The sequence below is a fragment of the Gossypium arboreum genome, chromosome 5, assembly GCF_025698485.1.
Source record: "Gossypium arboreum isolate Shixiya-1 chromosome 5, ASM2569848v2, whole genome shotgun sequence".
In the NCBI taxonomy this organism is placed as follows: Eukaryota; Viridiplantae; Streptophyta; class Magnoliopsida; order Malvales; family Malvaceae; genus Gossypium; species Gossypium arboreum.
Window position 1 is genome coordinate 4680699 of NC_069074.1, and position 21809 is coordinate 4702507.

At 36.2% G+C, this 21809-nt stretch overlaps 2 protein-coding genes and 1 pseudogene across 5 annotated transcripts; 2 read left to right on the plus strand and 1 right to left on the minus strand.

Moving 5' to 3' along the window:
* Nucleotides 1-3982: 3982 nt before the first annotated feature.
* Nucleotides 3983-12785, plus strand: LOC108471513 (uncharacterized). Its single transcript, XM_017773123.2, has 8 exons — nucleotides 3983-4400; nucleotides 4971-5267; nucleotides 5367-5569; nucleotides 5659-6112; nucleotides 6196-6555; nucleotides 6633-6811; nucleotides 6904-9876; nucleotides 9974-12785. The coding sequence occupies exons 2-8, from the start codon at nucleotides 5066-5068 to the stop codon at nucleotides 12548-12550; spliced, it is 6948 nt and encodes a 2315-aa protein (XP_017628612.1). The 5' UTR covers nucleotides 3983-4400; nucleotides 4971-5065; the 3' UTR covers nucleotides 12551-12785.
* Nucleotides 12786-13674: 889 nt separating this feature from the next.
* LOC108473847 (ETHYLENE INSENSITIVE 3-like 3 protein) lies at nucleotides 13675-19771 on the plus strand. Of its 4 annotated transcripts, none has more exons than XM_053028576.1 (3): nucleotides 13675-14047; nucleotides 14669-16461; nucleotides 18225-19771. In XM_053028576.1, the coding sequence occupies exons 1-2, from the start codon at nucleotides 14013-14015 to the stop codon at nucleotides 16437-16439; spliced, it is 1806 nt and encodes a 601-aa protein (XP_052884536.1). In that variant the 5' UTR covers nucleotides 13675-14012; the 3' UTR covers nucleotides 16440-16461; nucleotides 18225-19771. The 4 variants fall into 4 exon arrangements, with proteins under 4 accessions (XP_052884536.1, XP_052884537.1, XP_052884538.1 ...); XM_053028577.1 differs by lacking the exon at nucleotides 18225-19771 and adding an exon at nucleotides 17961-18077; XM_053028578.1 differs by lacking the exon at nucleotides 18225-19771 and adding an exon at nucleotides 16535-17037.
* On the minus strand, nucleotides 18281-19907 carry LOC108471514 (UDP-glycosyltransferase 71K1-like; annotated as a pseudogene).
* Between the last annotated feature and the right edge of the window lie 1902 nt (nucleotides 19908-21809).

Genomic DNA, 21809 nt, shown 5'->3' on the forward strand with positions numbered 1-21809 from the left:
CTTAATTCGCCATGCCATTCTCACTCATATGCCCTAGGCGCATATGCCAAAGTTTAGTAATATCATCATCGACAAGGAAGAGGAAGCGGCAATTTGCATCACCGATAATGATAGAACCACAGAAACATATAACTTGGCAATCTTTCTTTGCCCTTTCATCACAACAAGGGACCCTTTGAAATCTTTAAAACCCCACTTTCAATGTGTATCTGTACTTTTGAATCAAGAGTACTCAACGAAATTAAATTTCTTTTCAATTCTGGAACATGCCGCACGTCACTAAGTGTTCTGACAACTCCATCAAACATCTTAACTTTAATTGTTCCAACACCTGCGATTTTACATGAAGCATTATTTCCCATCAAAACAACACCTTCAGATACTATTTCATAAGTTGTAAACCAATCCCAATTGGGACTCATGTGGAAGGTGCAGCCTGAATCAAGTATCCACTCTCGCTTACTTTAGAATCATTGATGAAGCAACTAGAAGTTCACCATCGCTGTAGTCTTCTACAACATCAGCTTCACCGAAATTTTCTGGCTGTTTTCCCTTTTGATTCGCAACCTCCCTTTTAATCTTATTTTGTAGCTTATAGCACTCAGATTTAATGTGCCCTTTCTTCTTGCAGAAGTTGCAAGTTTTACCTCTGTTTGAAGATTTCGATCTACCCTTAGATTTACCACGAGGATTCCGTTCCTGTGTTCTACCACGATCATCATCAACATTCCGGTCTTGTCTCCCACGAACAATGAGACCCTCTCCCTGAGAGTTGGGTTTAACCACAAGATGCTTCATCTTATCATACGAGGTTAAAGAATCATAAACCTCATCAACTGTGAGAGACTCGCGGCTATATAAAATCGTGTCTCTAAAGGTTGAATAAGACGGAACAACGAACAAAGTAGAATCAACCCTAGATCTTCCTTATCATCTTGAACCTCCATGGCCTCCAAGTTTGAGAGAATTTCTTTAAACACCGTTAAGTGTTCGTGTACTGACGCACCTTCCTCCAAACGATGAGCATAAAGACGCCGCTTCATATGCAACTTGCTTGTTAGAGTTTTCGACATACATATTTGTTCTAGCCTCTTCCATAATGCAGTGAGTTTTTCTCTTTCATCACATCCTGCAAAATTTCGTTGGACAAATGCGAGATGTAATTGTGTTAATGCCTTTCGATCCTTACGCTTCTTCTTTTCATCATTAATGTCGAAGGCATCTTATCTATCCTAGCAGGGCATCCTCTAGATCCATCTGCAAGAAGCGCTTGCATCTTAATTTGCCACAACGCAAATCGGTGTTGCGATCCAACAATGAATTTCATACTTCAAAGACGCCATTACCGTGATCGAGATGAATAACCGGAAGCTCGATACCAATTTGTGAAAAATAAAATAGAATAAAATAAATAAAATAAAGAACACATAAATTTTACGTGAAACCCTTTCGGAAAAAAACCACAGGCGAGGAGAAGAAAATTCACTATGTCGAAAAATTTTTACTCAAATACAAGAGGAATAGACTATGTCTATTTATAGGCTTGCAAAGCCATATTCTAGTAGGATTGAAACACCTTATCCTAATCAATATAAAATAGATGGAGTTTAATAAGGTTTAAAACCTTATTCTAAAATAAAATAAAAGAAGTCTAGTTCTATATGGATTTTACTTTTATTTTATTTTCCATCGTATTTTATTTAAATAAGAATTTGGGTCACTTAATTCTAACAAATTTCAACCAAAAGCATAAGACATTTTCAAGTGATCAATATAACACCCTAGTACATGCCACTTTACCAAAAGAAAGATTACATCACCAAATTTTGTGCTGGAGTCGGGATCGCTCTGGATGTTAAACCGGGACCTTAATTTCTACTAACCTGCACACGGAAACAATTGTATGCTGAGTATTTCATACTCAGTGGTATTACTATAATTCAAATTATAATATAACAACCAAGTAAATTAAATCATTTAACTTTAAAATTTACCAGACTAATTCATATATAACTTCCATTTCTCAATATTTTCAATTCAAACCTGTTAGAACTTTGGTTGAAATAAAATATCATAAATAAAGGATGTATCAGTGTATCTTATGGAAAATGGTCAACATTTTTCTCTAATTTATGTCTGTCACTTTGGAAGAGTCGAAATTAATTTATTTTTCTGCAAACAAGTAGTAATAGTACTAATATGATTTTGACATGTACAGCTTGGACACGAAGCCTCAACAATTATAAATGCAAGGATCGTATGATGTACAACACTTTTCTTCGAGGGAAATGGTATCCGCTTGAGAATGGATGGATAAAGCTTAATATGGACAACACACTATTAGTAAAACACCACACGACTGTGGTTGGAGAAGCGGTTCGGGACTTGAGTGGAGGCTAGATGTTTGGTTTTGCCATGAGAGTCGATGTATCTGGTATTTTTCAAATAGAAGTCACTTTTGTTATATTTAATAAATTTTAGTTGAAACATAATTATCAAAAAGTTGTTTATGGTTAAAATTTTAAACTAAAATTATTAGAAGAAAGACAAAGTAAAGTATATTTGTGAAAAGTAATGGATATGAAATAATTAGAAAATGTTGGTCCAATATTAAGTGTTCATATAATTCAATATATGTTTAGAGAGATAAGAAACACTATATAAGGACTGATTGATTTTTATAAATGGGCAAAATGGAGGTGAGTTGAATTTGTTTCAGTCAAGTTTGACTTTTTGGTAGTTCAAAAGTATGTCTATTCCAAGTGCTCTTTCAATTGGTAAAGCCTCAATGCTATCATCCTTCATTCTCTCAGCAACAACACCTACTTCAAAGTCTAAATCATTATGACTTCTTTTTGCATTTTTATTTTCTGTTTTGGAAAGCTTTTGCATGTGTTATCTGAAATAAGTTAAAATATACTCGTCATCAAGAAATTTAGTTAAATAAGTTATTTTTTTTATAATTTTATATATTATATCTAACATTCATATTATATTTTTAAAATTTATTTGATTTTGCGAACAACACAAGCAAACATATTTGAATGAAGTAATGAAAGTTAAATTTTTATGATTAGTTTAAAAGAGTAAATAGGAAATAAATTAACCAATTATTAATTTTATTACTTTAATTATATCAAAGTTTGGATATTCTATTTTTTAAAAAAATTATGATCTTTTATACTAATTATTGTAGTTCGTTCCTACATATCATACTTGTATTTAAATCAAAATATTTCATTAAAAGTTTGACTTTATATTAATTATTTAAATATAATAATAAAAAGTAGAAATAATAATATTCAAATTCAACAGTTAATAAAAAGAAATGTTTATAATCATCACTTAGGCTTCAACAAAAAAGGAAATGGTTTTTATAATTTAGGTTTTGGTATTATCACGTTTTTTTTATTATTATCTAAATTTGAAATTTAGATATAATGGATGGTTGAAGTTTGAATTAAATATATAAGCTGTAAAATTGGTAGTTGCCGCGGCCGAAGGAGAATCTCTGGAAAACCAAACTCCAATTTATCCTATTTGTCTGTATTTGTTAGCTTGAATTAATCAGAAATGGTAAGAGGGTGATTATGTCTATCTATTAGGGATTCAGTATGTCTATATATTAAAATCTCATCCCACTTTTAATTTGAACATTTCAGTATATCCGATATAGAATTCTGGGATCTCTTAAAACTGGCCTAGTATTTAATGAAAGTCGATTTGGTAAATTATGAGCATATTTTTCAAAAGATACGATTAGCCATTATTATTTTATAACAATGCAATCTGATTTTTGTAAGATGATGTTGTCGTTTCAACTAGTGAAAGAATCCACCGTCCCATTTAATCTTAATCCACTACTGTTTCCCAGAAACCCACTACTATCTTCTTTCCCACACTGTTGAATACTCCCCACACATCTTAAATTTATGGTTTAAAAACTATATAAATATGATTGGTTGTATAATAATGCACACTAACATCCAATTCATTTTTGTCGCTGTTGATGTTGTCTGGTTTAAGTGACGGATTTCCCGAGCTCCAACAGCGAATAATGAGCATCAAAGATGCCGAATAAAGGGAACATATGGAACATGCTCGGACCAAACGAGGAGAAGATTAAAAGCTGAGAACTGTGAGAAGCAACGTTCCTCCTTCAACTTATATATTATGTGTAAGTGAGATTTGTCGTCTTCTTGTTGTAAGCAACGGAACATTTGGTGTTTAAATTCCAGGATGACCTCAACAGATTACATGCATGGTGAAAACGGCTTCGTCAGCTTTAAATTGTACGCTTCAGCATCTTTGACGCTTTCTATACCTATTTTTTAAACTCCAACCGATCATGTCTTCGCCATTTGGCTACCAAACCTTTTGCTCACTTCAGCTCTAAAAAGGTTAGATTCCCGATTATAAACTTATTACCGCTTTGTGTAATTTTCATTTTGGTTTATAGTTCTGGTTTGTAATATCATATTATAGTATAATAATATGAGTAAAGAAAAAAATGTGTTTTGTTTTCAACTCTGTATGTTGAGTACTTGAGCTTGGAAGGAAAATAGAAGCGAAGGCTTAGGAAAGAAGAATGTATGAGCACGACATGTTTTGTGTTAATCTGACATTGAATGTCTGCAAAGATTTGATTTCTTACCTTTTGGCCGTCAGTCATGTCATCTTCATGGCATTACAGGGAAATGCTTCATAGTTCATACCATCTTCGAAGTTGTTGTTCATGGCAGTAAGAAAAAAGGCATCTTATAAACTCTGCATTGCATAATCGTTATATTTATAAGAAAGATGGCCTTGATTTATTGTTTCTTTCAATATAGACACAAAATTCGTGGTTTTCAAAAATCCAACAGGTTTTTAGTGTTTGGTTTGTTGTTGGGATTTTTGGTCTCTGTTAAAGTTGAGTACTTGATTCGATATTTTTGGCTTATCGCTGCTTTGTGATTGGTTCTCTCCAGAAATCGGAAAATAGCAATATATATACAGAAGTCGGAGGAGATCAGTTCCCTGAAATTTAAGTCAGTGCTTTTAGAAAGGCCTGTAATTGTTGAAAATGGAGCTAGCAAAACCAATAGAAGACCAATTCTCCAAGCTGCATCCATGCCTTCCTGTAAACACAAGCATTGGGATTCTTGGAGCTGGTCCTAGTGGCATATCTGCTGCTTTTGCGTTAATCAAGCTTGGTTATAATAATATAACCTTATTGGAGAAGCATCATACAGTAGGTGGAATGTGTGAATCTGTTGACATACAAGGTAGAATATGAAACTAAATGGTTCCTTTTCTTCTCCATTCACTTTAAAGCTAAGGATGTTGTATATGTTTAAATATTTGTGCCATATGTCAACCTGCAGGAAAAGTGTATGATTTAGGTGGCCAAGTTCTTGCTGCAAACAGTGCACCAGTCATATTTCACTTGGCCAAAGAGATTGGTGCTGAATTGGAAGAAATGGACTCCCATAAGCTCGCCGTCATTGACAGTTCTGCGGGGAAGTATCAGGATATTAAAGTCGCCAATGATTATGTCTCTATGATCGCCCTCACGTTAGAACTTCAGGTCAGTTGATGCTTTCATTGTTGTTTTCTGACTTCTTTTTTTTTTAACATTAGGACTCGGTTTAAGAATCAGTTTTATTTTTCCAACAGGATAAGGCTAAGGCTTCAAGTCGAATTGGTGTTCATGCCGTCAGTGACTTGGCTGCAGATTTGACACCAACCTATCTTGAGGCTCATGGATTTAAATCTGTTCCAAAGTCTGTATTTTATGGATACACTGCTTCTGGTTATGGATATGTTCAAGACATGCCTTATGCTTACATTCATGAGTTCACCAGAACTTCAATGGCCGGGAAAATACGACGTTTTAAAGGTGGATACACAAGTTTTTGGGAGAAGATCGGTAAAAATCTTCCGGTTAAAGTCCTTTGTAACACTGAAGTTTTGGCAATAAGGCATAATGATAATGCTGATGGTGTTAGCATTAATGTGAAAAACATTAAAGGAGAATCCGAAGTTATGGAGTTCGATAAGATTATCATCTCGGGTGCCTTCCCTTTCAAAAATGGGAAAACATATAGATCTCCTGCTTCAAATCATACAGGTTTGTCAACTTCTGTAGACTTTCTTAAAATTTTTCTCTATTCCCTTCCCATAAGATGCTAATACTGCGTACTTTTGTCACAGAACATGAAACTCAAGCAATGGATTTGAATGATCTTGAAAAGGAGCTCTTCAGTAAAGTAATGACAATCGACTACTACACAACGGTCTTGAAAATTAAAGGGCTAGAAGATATGCCTGTTGGTTTTTATTACTTTGGTGAACACATGGACGATCCTGCATCAATCGGACATCCTGTTGCAATGCAGAGATTCTATGCTGATTCCGATATTTTCTTGTTCTGGTCATATGGTAACTCCCTGGATATTCAAGGATCAACTGTCTGCGAGCTTGCAATAAAAGCAGTTGAACCCATGGGAGGACAAGTCGAGCAAGTGGTTTTACAACGGCGATTCAAGTATTTCCCTCATGTTTCTTGTCAAGGTATGCAAAATCACCTGCTGCTAGTGGTCATTAAACCACTATGCCAAATGGATGCTTATATGTTGATTTTACTGTAGATATGAAGAATGGCTTTTATGAGCGCTTTGAATCTGAACTTCAAGGAAAGAGGAATACTTACTACGTTGGCGGTCTTATGGCATTTGAGCTTACAGAGAGGAATTCTTCATATGCAATGGCCCTAATCTGCAAGCACTTTGCAAACAACAAATCTACACCGGTGTTTCCATATGTTAAGGTAATATAGGTCGTTTCATATGCTATGGATATGGCAATTTATGTTCTAAAGAGATGTAAACCAAAACTTGACATGGAATGTTATTTTTGCAGAGTTTATTTCCATTTCAATCATACAATGGGAATAAGAATCTCAAGCAATTAGGTGAACTCCCTGGAGTTGAATTCCCTGATCTTTGTACACTTGATGGCTATTTGAAGCGTTGGGGAACTCATGAAGTCACTCAAAGCAAAACGCTTTATACCTGGATTAATGAAGAAGGGGCAGCAGTAGGCCAAAGGACTTATGCCGAACTTCATGCTAATGCTTCTTTCATCGCTCAAAAGATCTTAACAAGCAAAAAGCCGGTCATCAGACCTGGTGATAGGGTTCTCTTGGTCTATGTTCCAGGTCTGGACTTCGTTGATGCATTTTTTGGATGTTTAAGAGCAAAGGTGTTGCCGGTTCCAGTTCTTCCTCCAGATCCTCTGCAAAGAGGCGGACAAGCACTTCTGAAGATTGAAAATATATCTAAATCATGTGGTGCAGTGGCGATACTATCAACTATTGTCTATCACTCAGCTGTTCGTGCAGGTTTGGTGAAGCAAATGATCTCACTGACTGGGAAAAAGGGAAAATCTTCAGCTAACTGGCCTAACCTTACTTGGTTGCACACCGATTCATGGATCAAGAACTTCAAGAAAGTAATTCCAGATGCCACGGTTGATCCGTCTGAACCTCACCCTGATGATCTATGCTTTTTGCAGTTCACATCTGGGTCCACTGGTGATGCTAAAGGAGTCATGATCACTCATGGTGGGCTCATCCATAATGTGAAGTTGATGCGAAAGAGATACAAGAGCACCTCCAAGACAGTTTTAATCAGTTGGCTTCCTCAGTACCATGACATGGGGCTAATTGGGGGACTTTTTACTGCAATGGTTAGTGGTGGGTCGGCGGTACTGTTTTCCCCAATGACATTCATCAGAAATCCCCTTTTGTGGCTTCAAACCATGAGCAAGTACAAGGCTACTCACAGTGCTGGACCTAATTTCGCATTCGAACTGGTGGTTCGAAGACTGGAGTCTGACAAGGATAAGGCTTGGAACTATGACCTTTCTTCCCTTATTTTCCTAATGGTTGCTGCTGAACCAGTAAGGCAAAGAACTCTGAAGAGATTCATTGAGCTCACTTATCCATTTGGCCTTTCACAAGAGGTGATGGCACCTGGTTATGGCTTGGCTGAAAACTGTGTGTTTGTAAGCTGTGCATTCGGTGAAGGGAATCCCATCTTGGTTGACTGGCAGGGAAGAGTTTGCTGTGGTTATACTGATCTAGACAATCAAGATATTGACATCAGAATAGTTGAACCAGAGACTGGTGTAGAGCTTGAAGAAGGTGGAAAAGAAGGAGAGATTTGGATCAGTAGTCCAAGTTCTGGCATTGGGTATTGGGGTAGAGAAGAACATAGCCATCAAACTTTCAGAAACGAGCTTAAGAATCACTCCGGAAGAAAATACACAAGAACTGGCGACTTGGGACGGATCGTTGATGGGAAATTGTTCATCACTGGAAGAATCAAGGATCTGATAATTGTATCAGGAAGGAATATATACTCAGCTGATGTAGAAAAGACAGTTGAAAGCTCAGCCGAAGTTATACGACCTGGCTGTTGTGCTGTCATTGGTGTTCCAGAGGATGTACTGTCAGAAAAAGGAATTCCAGTTCCAGATGGTGCTGACCATGTTGGCCTCGTTGTAATTGCAGAAGTTAGAGATGGAAAGCCAGTGAAAAAGGAAGTTATTGAACAGATTAAAACCCGAGTTGCAGAAGAACATGGCGTCAGCGTTGCTGCCATCAAACTGATCAAGCCCAAAACTATCAGCAAAACAACATCAGGAAAAATCAAGAGATTTGAGTGCCTCAAACAATTCAGTGAGGGAACCTTGAACATAGTCCCGGAACCAATCTTTTCAAAGAGAACTTTGGTTCGGTCATTCACTACTGGGACTTGTGCAGAAGGAAGAACACCCCGTCAGCTTCAGAGTTCTCCTGTACCTAGTACAAGACTGAGAAACAAGGACATTGTGGAGTTTCTGAAAGGCCTGGTCTCTGAGCTAACCGGGATTCCCACCAACAATATTTCTGCTGTGGAGAGCCTTGTCTCGTATGGAATCGATTCAATCGGAGTTGTCAGAGCATCTCAGAAGCTTTCAGATTTTCTAGGCGTGCCAATTGGAGCAGTAGATATCTTCACCGCAACCTGCATTGCAGACTTGGCCAACTTCTCAGAGAATCTCTTAGTAAAATCTAAACCTGATCTTACAACGGCTTCTTCATTTCATGCTGAACCTGATCTTGGTTCAGAGGAGCCTTTGGTGGAAGTATCCATACATCGCCAAGTAGGCATCTGGTTTTTACAATTTGTGGCTCTTACCTTCGTGTCCATATTGTTGAGTCTGCCTGCGTATTTATCAGTTTCTGCGTTCACATCTTTCACCTTAACAGTCCATGCAACTATAGATGGAAACCAGTGGCTGGCTTGCTTGATATATTTGGCCTTTGCACCACTTGTTTGGATCCTCTGCATAGCTTTAACTTGCATGAGTATTTCTTTTCTTGGAAATCCTTTCCTGAGACCGAACAATGCCCTTATCCATGACGTTTCCATCTGGTCAGTTGATTTTGTTAAGTGGTGGGCACTTTACAAAGCCCAACAAATAGCCTCGAAAGTTCTTGCACAGCATCTGAGAGGAACAGTGTTCTTAAATTATTGGTTTGAGATGCTTGGAGCAAGAATCGGGCCATTGGTTACACTAGATACCATAGACATTACGGATCCATCTTTAGTTTCGATTGGAGATGGAGCTGTGGTTTCAGAAGGGGCATTAATTCAAAGTCATGAGGTAAAGAATGGGATACTAAGTTTCCAGTCCATTAGAATTGGCAAGAATTCAACAATTGGACCATATGCAGTGATCCAAAAGGGAAGTGTATTGGCAGAAGAAGCTGAAGTACTGCCATTACAGAGGATTGATGGAGGCACTTCAGTAAATAGATCAGCCAAGGCTAACAGTGTCCAAAAAGTAAGTACAATATTTAATAGAAGAATGTCATCCCTTTTACTTTTTAAGTGGTATATGCTGGAAACTGATCATATGTCATTATTTACCATGGTTTCAGAGTACAGTGTTGTCAAATGCTACTCCAAATAAGAACATGTCTCAGTTCATGGGCATCTACTTGGTTGGTTTCCTCAGCAGTTTCTCTGCAGCTATTCTCTACTTCCTATACATTTGGCTCTCTGAGAAACCTCATTCTCTTCAACACTTTGCATTTGCATGCATATCCGGAGCCTTACATTGGATTCCTTTCACAGTTATTGCATATGCTTCCATGTTTGCTTGCATCACTGTGAATCCAGCAAGTTTTGCCGTCTCAGTTGCCATTGCTTACCTTGCTCATGGCTTGATACTCAGTTTCCTTACAGGCACTTTGACTCGTATTCTTACTGAGAGACAACAGTCAAAGCAATCTTATGTCAAGATATTCATCAGACACCGAATTACCATTGCTTGCCACCTTAGATTTGCTCATCTTCTCTCTGGAACAGAAACTTTTTGCATGTATTTACGGCTTTTGGGTGCAAAAGTTGGCCGACATTGTTCAATCAGAGCTATCAACCCAATTTCAGATCCAGAGCTAGTAGAAATTGGCGCCGGCGTTCATCTCGGTGACTTCAGCAGAATCATTACAGGATTTTATACCCGTGGGGGTTTAATTCGTGGGAAAGTTGAGGTTCAAGATAACTCAGTTGTTGGGAGTCAAAGCCTGGTCCTTCCAGGGTCCAGGGTTGAAAATGATGTCATTCTTGGTGCACTTTCAGTGGCTCCTGAAAACTCACTTCTCCAAACGGGTGGTGTTTATGTTGGATCCCAGACTCCAATCATGGTCAAGAACACTAATCATGCTTTAGATGATCGAATCGAAGAAATGGACATGAAATACAAGAAAATAGTCGGAAACCTTGCGGCAAGTCTAGCTGTTACCACTTTGAAGGTTAAATCAAGATATTTTCATCGAATTGGTGTTGCAGGGAATGGCTACTTGAAAATATACGACAAGATTGAAGGGTTTCCGGATCACAATATTTTCCACCCTGGAAAGTCCTACCGTGTCGTAGTTCGACATAGCAACAGCCTGAGTGCTGATGATGATGCAAGGATTGATGCTCGAGGTGCTGCTATAAGAATACATTTAGATGAGAACAATGATGCCAACACTTCAGTCCTTGACTTAACACTGAAAACGGGTAAGGCATTCTATGCTCGCACCATTGCTGATTTCGCAACATGGCTTGTGTGTGGACTTCCTGCAAGAGAAGAGCATGTGAAGCGAGTCCCGCATATACGAGACGCGGTGTGGACGTCCCTTCGCCATGCTAACTCGTATGCAGAGCTGCATTACTACTCGAACTTTGTTCGACTTCTTCGGTTCTCAGATGGGGAAGAAAGGTACGTGAAATTCAAGTTGAGACCGTATGACGGAAGTATCAGTGAGGAGTCCGGGAAGGTTGAACCCAAAGGGATTCTCCCACCAGAAACAGGTGCAATTCCAAGGGATGAAAACGACACCCGCCCCTTGCTTTTCCTTGCTCAAGATTTCCAACGACGGGTGAACTCCGGTGGTGTTCGATACATCTTCCAACTGCAAGTCCGGCCTGTTCCGTCGGACGAAGCCGCACGCGACGTTGCACTCGACTGCACTAAACCATGGGATGAGACTGAGTTTCCATACATCGATGTAGGCGAGATTAATCTTGAACGAAATCTCACCGCTAAAGAAGCTGAAGCACTTGAGTTTAATCCTTTCCGTAGATGCCATGTGATCGATGTTATCCGAGCTTCCATGTCCTCTCAGAGTGCTTCTATTGATCATGGGCGGTCCCTCATCTACGAGATTTGCCAGCGTTTGCGAAACAAGGAACCACTTCCCGAGGCATGGAGGATCTTCCTAGAGCAATCTGATGTAAAAGTAGACCTTTCAGGTTGTCCAATGGCAGCAGCATTGGATAAAAAAGACGCGAGGAAAGTGACCCTAGAAAGAAAGTTGTACCAAACCTCATGGTCAATTTTCGTTCAACCATTATTGCAGACTGTGCTTCCTTATTCCCTCCTGGGATTAGCAATCTTTGCACCATTAACTTGTGTTCTTCTCATGAAGGAATCAGAGAAATTCCCACTCCATTGGTTGCTTCCTTTGCTTTGGGTTTCTTCAGGAATTGTAGCAGCAATAACATGTGCAGTGGCAAAATGGGTCCTCGTAGGAAAGAAGAATGAAGGTGAAACAGTACAGATATGGAGTAAAAGGGTGTTCATGGACACCATCTGGCAAGCTTTTAGAACACTTGTTGGGGACTATTTCATGGAAATGAGCAGTGGGTCCATTATATTCCTGGTGTGGATGAAATTAATGGGCTCAGATATTGAAGTAGACCAGGGAATGTACGTAGATAGCATGGGAGCATTATTAAACCCTGAAATGGTGGATATGGAGAAAGGAGGATGTGTAGGAAGAGATGCATTGCTATTTGGACACATATATGAAGGTGAAGGTGGGAAAGTGAAGTTTGGGAAGATCAGAATTGGGGAAGGAGGGTATATAGGAAGTAGAGCAGTGGCGATGCCAGGGGTAAGAGTGGAGAGTGGAGGAAATCTCACAGCTCTCACCCTTGCCATGAAAGAAGAGATTGTTAAGTAAGGTGAAGGAGTTATTCATCCTTCGGCTCACACTACATTTTTGTGAGCATTTATAATTATGTTATGCAAGCTTTGCTACCAGCTCTATAGAAACTTACGTAGGAATACAATTTACATGTAGGTTAAAAATATACACAAATAAGCAACATAAACACAAAAGCAGAGCTTCATACGAATTGTTTATGCAGTAGATTTGCTGTCACCTTCTGATATTGAATAAGTATTTCAGTTCAAAATAGCTAGCATAATATATATTGACAGCTATCCATTAGAATACGTATATATAATATATTTTTTATCAAATTTATCTTATTTTTATAAATTAAAATAATATGCCTCCAAAATGATTATATATATATAATTATGAAACTATAAATTAATATAATGATAAAATTGTAATTTAATATTATTCTATTTTTTAAAGTAATTTTTTACCATTGGACAAATATACAGACATTTGATATTGATATGTAGGTCTCCAAATCTGAAAAAAAATCACAGTTAAGTATTTAACTAAATTAAGTGATTATTTTATAATTTTTAAAGTGGAATAATTTAATAAAAATAGAAAAATCTAAAACAGTTGAATCATTTATTAATTTCAATTAATATATAATTATGTAATTATAATATATTGTTTTCAGAACATTTTAACTTTAGTAAACTCCAATATAATCACATGAGCAACGGACTTGTTACTTGGGCAAATTCGAATCTTAAGCGCATCACTATTGCAAGGGTTTAGTGCGTAAAAATAGAGAAAGACACTGTTATAAAAGAAATTGCTATTATTTATTTTTTTAAAATAATTTTTATTATTTTATTACCTGTTAAAAGAACAGTTATCACTTTATGAAAATTTTAAATTGAAATTGAATTTATGACATACCTACGAAATTAGAAAAAATTATCAAAATTTTACTGATTTATTATATATATATAGATTAATTTTTAGATTAAAAATATATTAATAATTTCGTAATTGATATACGTAAAGAATGCCTCTTAGCATGCATGTCGGTTAGTTGTCGCAAAGTTCCAACAAAATTTAAGTGATCGAGTCACAAAATCACAATCATATTTCGATGGAACAAAGAAAATTTGTAACCAAGCAATATATAAATAAATATTAATATGTGGCTTATGTGTAAAACATAATGAAATAACTAAAGCTAACCCATGATTCATGAACATAACATTATATACTGGGTATTTCACCTCGTTCACAAATTTTGGCACAAAACCCAATCTTTGATAACTTTTTTTCCGCCGACTTTTCTGATTCTGAAATTCAGAATATTTTCTCAAGCAGCCAAAACCTTTGATTTTTTAAATTTTTTTAAAAATTTTCCTATAATTCCAAATTCTCTCCTTCAGCCTTCGTATAAAGTGCAATTGATTTCCCAATCATTTTGGTTTGCCATTCAGCGTTAAAAGATTTTGAGCTTTTGAACTTTTTTTTCATGGCCGAATTTGAAGAAATTGGAGCTGATATTAGGTAAAGCTTAACTTTTTACCCTTCTTTTTCATTGAAAACCCACGATTTTATTGTGTTTTATCTAATCAATTTTTGCTGAATATTGGACGAGTTATGGAATATTGGATTTTGGGGTTTTGCTTGATTTCTTTATGCATGTAAGATTTAAGGAAATATTAATGGGTAAATCTGTTTAGAGCAAGTTAAATTGTTTGTAACTTTGGAAGCGAGTTCTTTATGAATAAGAAATTGGATTTAATTTTTTCTTAATTGGATTGATTTGGTTTGATTTGATTTAACATTGGGTGTGGTTGAAATCAGTAAATAGTAAAAGGGATTTTGTGGTAGACCCTGTAAAATATTAGAATTTCTCAAATTTTATTGACGTTGCTATGGTAGGAGAATAATTGTAATTAAGAATTGAGTTTAAAACAAAAGGTTCTAGTTTCATGCGAAATACATTTTATGTAGACCAGTGTAGGTGAGGTTTTTTGTTTATTGTAGATCCAAAAGGAGCAAAGATAAAGCTTTCAGAATTTCGTTTTGTCTTCTATTTGTCTTATTCATCAAACAAAACAAGATTTTATTGTTGTTTGAGTTAATGAATCGTGTTTTGATGGTTGTTGATTTGTTGGTTGACAGTTCCGATCTTGAAGTTGATGACATAAGGTGTGATAATATAGCAGAGAAAGATGTCAGTGACGAAGAGATTGAAGCAGATGAATTGGAGAGACGAATATGGAAAGATCGTATCAAGCTCAGAAGGATTAAAGAAAGAGAGAAGATTGCAGCCCTGCAGGCTGTGGAAAAGCAAAAATCCAAGCAGGCATCTGATCAGGCTCGGAGGAAGAAAATGTCACGAGCTCAAGATGGGATTCTGAAGTATATGTTGAAGCTAATGGAAGTCTGCAAAGCACGTGGATTTGTCTATGGCATCATTCCGGAGAAGGGAAAGCCTGTAAGTGGTGCATCAGATAATATAAGATCTTGGTGGAAAGAAAAGGTGAAATTTGATAAGAATGGGCCAGCAGCAATAGCCAAGTATGAGGCAGAGTGTTTAGCTATCAGTGAGTCTGATAACATAAAAAAGGGAAATTCACAGTGCAGTCTACAAGACCTGCAAGATGCTACTCTTGGATCCCTCTTGTCTTCTTTGATGCAGCATTGCAAACCCCCTCAGAGAAAGTATCCCCTAGAAAAGGGAGTTCCTCCCCCATGGTGGCCCACTGGGAATGAAGAGTGGTGGGTAAAACTAGGGCTGCAACAGGGTCAAAGTCCTCCTTATAAAAAGCCACATGATCTTAAGAAGATGTGGAAAGTTGGAGTTTTAACAGCAGTGATAAAGCACATGTCACCTGATATTGCAAAGATTCGGAGGCACGTACATCAGTCAAAATGTTTACAAGATAAGATGACAGCAAAGGAGAGTGCAGTTTGGTTGGGGGTTTTGGGACGAGAGGAAGCTCTGATTCAGCAACCTAGCTGTGATAAAGGAATATCCAGCATAACTGAAAAGCCACAAGGTGGTCGTGATGGTAAGAAGCGACCTGCTGTCAGTATTGACAGTGATTATGATGTTGATGGTGTTGATGATGGACGAGGTTCAGTTTCTTCCAAAGATGACAGGAGAGATCAACCGATAGATGTGGAACCCATAGCTTATATCAACAATGATGATTCCCATCCAGTCCAAGAGAATGAGCCTGTGGAAAAACAACCTAGTAGGAAGAGACCTCGTAAAGGAACAAACCATGGTGATCGACAAACTGTACCAAGCCATGTGGATAAGCAACTTGTTCCATCTCATGATGAACATGTTAATGCTGAGTTAAGAAGCCCTGTGCCTGATATCAACCAAACTGATGCATCTTTTCCTGAATATAATATGCCTGCCACTCAGCAGGAAAATGATGCAAGCACAATGTTGATGCATGGAGAGAAACATTTAGTTGTTCAGTCTGAACTACCTGCCGTTCCTTGTGCTAATGAAATTTTCACCCAGAGCATGCATGTAGATGGAAGGCCCATGGTCTATCCATCAGTGCAACAGACTGAGCTGCACCACCGTGCTGCATATGAATTTTATAATCCATCGGTTGAATTTAGGCATTGTCGTGATGGTCAGCAAATTCAGGTGGGGATGAATGTACCACAGATTAGGCCAGAAAATGGGATTGATGTATCGGTGCCTGCTGGAAATGATCATGTAATTACTGGGGGAGAATTGCACCATTACATGAAAGACCCATTTCATGATGAGCAAGATAGAGCTGTTCATAATCCCTTTGGTTCACCTACAAGTGATCCCTCATTTTATGGTGGCTTCAACAGCCCATTTGAACTTCCATTCGACGGTACAAGTTCACTAGAGGAACTGCTTGATGACGACTTAATACAGTACTTTGGAGCTTAGGTTGTAAATTTTGAGATGTCAGGTAAACCTCTTCTCTTCAACCCCGATGATTCATAATTTGGTCTCGTACATTTTATTTGATGTTAGTTTTGCAGGAACTGTGAAATTATGCATTTTTACAGACCTAGATCGAGGAATCCATTAGTCTTTCTGGCTATGTTGCTTTGACTTCTCATTTTTCTTGAAGTTCCTATGTCCAACATAGGTATGGGGGATATAACCTTCCAAGAATCCTCCAAAATCCAAATACATTAAAAAAAAAAAAAAATTGAACATACAATGTCTGATGCATAGACACTCACATCTGAGTCCAAGTAATGTAGCTTTCTAGTACAAGTGTTAGCATTTGAACATGCAAAGGCTGTAAGTCAAGCCTAATTTTCTGATTTAGTTTTGCTCACCTTTTCAAAGAGAGCAAAAAAAAGGAATAAGTTTGTGTCACATTTCCCAGCTTCCCTTGAATGGAAATTGCCATAAAGGGTGCATGTAAAAAGTGTCAATTGTTGAAACTGTCCATATGATAAACTTGTGACATTTTCCATGTTTCCTTTGGATAAAATAAGTACTCATTAATCAAATATATTCCTTTCCTTGTAAACCAATTTCTATCTGTATATAGTTATATCATGTCTGCAGCTTTTTGTTATTTATTTTAGCTTCAATGTTTTGCAGTTCTATAGGGCCAGTTTATAACAAGATAGATACTTTTTGAGCTTTGAATTATTCTGCAGTACATAGAAATACCTGATGAGGGCTTTTTCTTGAGGGTCGTTCTAAAAGGATCGAATCTACAATTCTACAATTTTTTACCTTGGGTGATATTCTACAATTTTGTATGAGGTTGAAACCTAGAAAACTTTTTAGCAAGGCTATATAGGGAGAGGGAGGAAAAAGAAGAATTTGGGATCTTGATGATATTGTACAATTTCTTATGAAAAGAAAGGCCGTTTGAACTCTAGTAAATCCTCCAAAGATTTGTCACTGGTTCTCCTCTCATGAGATTGGATTTTGCCTAGTTGGCTGTTAGGCTCTGTTAACTAATGTAATCTCAATTTTAGGATGGGTTCAGTTTGATTAAATGTTGGTCCTTTCTTTATATCTATCAAATTCAAAAGTGGTAGTTAATTTGGGTGTATCAATCGACTTTTCAAGTTTATGTGAAATTGTGCTGTGGACAGACCAAGTGAAAGAAACTGAGCAAATACTAGGATAAGCTCTAAAAAAGGACAACGAAGTTAGGGGGAATTAAATGCAAATCCACCAGAGAAAATCAAAAGCCTTAGGAACTAATAGGAAATTAATGAGGAAAATGAAATTAAAATAGAAGGATTATTAGCTGCCATTAAGAGCTTATAGATGGTTTTTGAAATAGTAAGAGGAGAGTTAAATAACTTGAGGAGTGCATAGACCTGTGAATCATATTGCTGTTACTTTTTTGTTTATCTATGTGTTGCTCATATCAAATGTATTTACACTGGTCTTTTTTTTTCTGGTGGAATTGCCTTGTTGCCAATGATACAGGTGCTTGGTGTTGGAACTCAGGTTTCTTAGCCTCATTCTTCATTCATTATTTTAATTTTTTGTTTTATACAGATGATCCTGGTTTTATAAAGAGAGTAAATTTCTCCATTAGTCATTAAATTTTATTTTATCCTACCTAGGTTAGAACTTTGTTGGTAGTTTGGTACCAAATCTAGTCATTTAATAGAAAACTTATGTGGCTGCCAAGTTAGTGATAACAATAGCACCTCGTTAGTTTCCTTGACTTGATTGAAAATTTTACAGGGGCTAAGAAGATAAGGATGCAATGGATGGCTAAGAAGATATATATGTAATATACATCAGATGTTGCCTATCATATCCTCTATGAATCTTCCAATTGAATTGAATGGAGATCCACCATTCATAATGGCCTTCCTAGCCATCTCTTCCGTTTTCTTCACTTTCTTCCTAACCTTACTGCCTGCATCCATAACCTGTCGGACACCTTCTTATATCTCATCTGCCATCACATCACTTATCCCTTTCCTGTAATCCAACGTCATCACTACTGCCAATCCCAGCTCCTTCATCATATATGCATTCAACTGTTGTTCAGCAAACATAGGCCATGTTACAATCGGCACACTAAACCACAAGCTTTCCAGGATTGAGTTCCAACCGCAATGAGATACAAACCCTCCTACTGCATTGTGGCCGAGGACCTCCACCTGTGGTGCCCACCCGCATACCATCCCCCTCTCTTGGATCCTTTCCAGGACCCTTCTGGTAACATTTCCTCAGGATTCTTGAAATGAACTGTTCCTGCAGCAGCATCTACTGGTGGTAGCACATGCAAGGACCACAAGAACTTGTGCCCACTCCGGTCTAGCGCAAGTGCTATTTCTTTCACTTGGGGTGGTTCATGGCTTCCCATGCTTCCGAAGCAAAGAAAAACATCTGATGATTCAGGCTGGTTATCAAGCCATTTCATAACCTTGTCGCGTTGGACCAGATCCAACTCAGGATTAGGCAAACCATCGAGTTGAATCACTGGTCCAACTGGATAAATTGGAGGGTTTTGGGCATTGGAAAAACAACGAAGGGCATAAGGTTCAAGCTCTTCAATTGTATTTATCACGATACCTTTGGCATCCTTAAACCTTTCTGCAAACTTGACAAATGCGGTATAACCTCCATCCTTGTTGAACAAGAATGAAGGCAGAACACATGAAGGGACGGGATTTGCAAATCCTAGGATCAAATGTCCAAGATCCGTGTTTTGGGTGTCAGGCTTCGGGCATTCAAATTCCAAGCTGTTCTGTCTATGCCGAATTGGTAGGTACAGTATGAGACCCAAGGTGGCTGCATTTGAGGTTAAGAATGTATAAGAAGGAAGACCCAAATCGGTTGCGACATCCAGGTTGAGTTGGAAGTAGATTTCATAGACACAATATTTGTGATAGCATTTCTAACAGGATCAATGTAGCTCTGAATGAATTCATAGATAAAGACTTATGGTACTGACTTCAAAAGATGTAACGAGGGAGGATCTACGTGAGGGAGCTGAATGAAGTGGATTCGAGCAGGTTCTTCGATGTAGGCATCGACAAAACCTGAAGAAAACCACTGAATGCAAAGAACAGTAACCCAAATTCTATGATCGTGATTATTAAGACGCTTTGCGAATTCAACAGTTGAGGCCAAACGGCCGACTCCTGATGATGGAACGAATATCAGCTCTAGTCTCCATCTCCTACCTCTTACTGTTCTGTTTAATCGTTTCTTTCTTGCTTGCTTCCATGTATGGGAACACGCTAATTCCAATGTCACTAATCATTCGTTTTGAGATATTTTCATGTTTTCTGCCCCTTCTTTTCACTTTCAACCTATATATATATATTTCTTTTTTCTATATTAAATTTATTGAAGCTAAAACTCAAAAAGAAATTTGGTGAGAATTTCAAAATACTAAGGCATACTTGCCATTTTTCTCCTATCATACCAGTTGCACTATTGTTCATTTTTGTTTAAAAGAAATGTGGTGGTAATAAACAATCAGTAAAAGTATGGTATATGTACAAAACTCTGCATCAAAAGCTATATCTTTAATGCCAAATCATATGGTAGAATGAAAATTCAGAAAACGAACAAATATTCAAATTTTTATATAGATTCAAAAATTAAAATTACAAAATAAATACTATAAACTTATTAATTTATTATTAATTTTTATTTATGATAACTTCATGTATTTGATTTGATGCCAATTGATAAATAGAAAAATATAAACTAACAATATATTTCATTTGTTTAAGATTTAGGATTCAAATTTTAAAGTTTAAGCCAACATTTTGTAAAAAATTTAACTATATTCTACTGTATTTTAGAATTATAATAAATTTTAGGGCATCTACAATTGAAGTAAAATTATGACCAAAAATTTGTGTTTTAAGTAAAATTATGACAAAAATTGTGTTTGTCAGTCAATCCCATTAATAATTGTGTATATATATATTGATTGAGTTGGTTGGGTGTGTTAACTAGACAACAACTTAATTAAAAAATAACAAATTTTATTATATGAGTAATTATGTCTTTAAATTTTAATTTAAATAGCTTCAATTGCATCCTTAAAAATTGTAAAATGAATAAATGGATAATTTGAGATGTTTAAAATTCTTTAAATAAGAGTTTGAAAATTGGTGTTGGAGTCGATTTTATATTTATATTTTTTTCTTCATGTTACATAATCTAACCAAACCAAAATCTCTTAAAAACCTACCCACTACTATATTTTTCTTTTGTTTGAACTCCTTCACAAAACTGCCCACTAACATTTTTTTTCTTCTTTTTATTTATAATAGTAATTATCATGATAAAAAATATCATTATAAATAATCATTCAGTTAAAAATATTTATTTTAAATAAATTCTGTTGTTTAAAAATTTTGTTTTCTCCAAAATATTCGATACAATAAATGGTTTTCCAATTATTAAGAAAATGGATTAAGATTACTAGAATAAAAATATTGGACATGAACTTGATATTTGAAGAAAAACTATGAGTAATGAAATTGTTTACCAATTATGTTGAAAAGGACTTAAACGTAATATTTTTCTTTTTAATTGATATATGGAGATATTAAGTGTAAAGTTTTAAGTCATTAAAGAAGAGACGTGTTGGGATTTGATTATTTAGTTAAAAAAAGTAAATAAAAATTAATAAGGAAAAGAAAATGTACAGTTTTCTCTGCATTTCAGCAAGAGGGACAGCAACAGCTAGAAAAGAACAAAGAAATGAAAGAAAAGAAGAACCTCACTAAAAATTTAATTAATCATTTACATCAAGATTATAATTTTAAATTTTAAAAATACAAGGACTTCAAATTATTTAATTGAAAAATATTGATTAATTCTGCAGGATTAATAATTAAATTTAACAATACAGATTTAATTATTACTATTTGAATTAAGATTAAAATTGACTAATTAGAAAAGTACAAAATTAAAATTTAATTATAATCTTAATTCAGTTAGTAGTAGTTTTATTTTATATATTATTATTTCTTGTCAATAATATTTTTCTAATTTGTATATATATTTTAAATTTATTTTTATATTTTTTGAAAATATTTATATATTTTTATATATTTCTTTGAATTTTTAAAATTAAGGTTAAATTGAAATCATTTGTAAATTTTAAGGATTAATTTTTTATATTATGATTAAATTGATATAATATATAAAAGTTGAGAATTAAATTTATTACTGTACTGCTTTGTGGCCGAGAACGTCCACTTGTGGCGCCCACCTGCATATCATCCGCCTCTCCTGGATCCTTTCTAGGAACCCTTCTGGTAACATTTCCTCAGGGTTCTTGTAATGAAC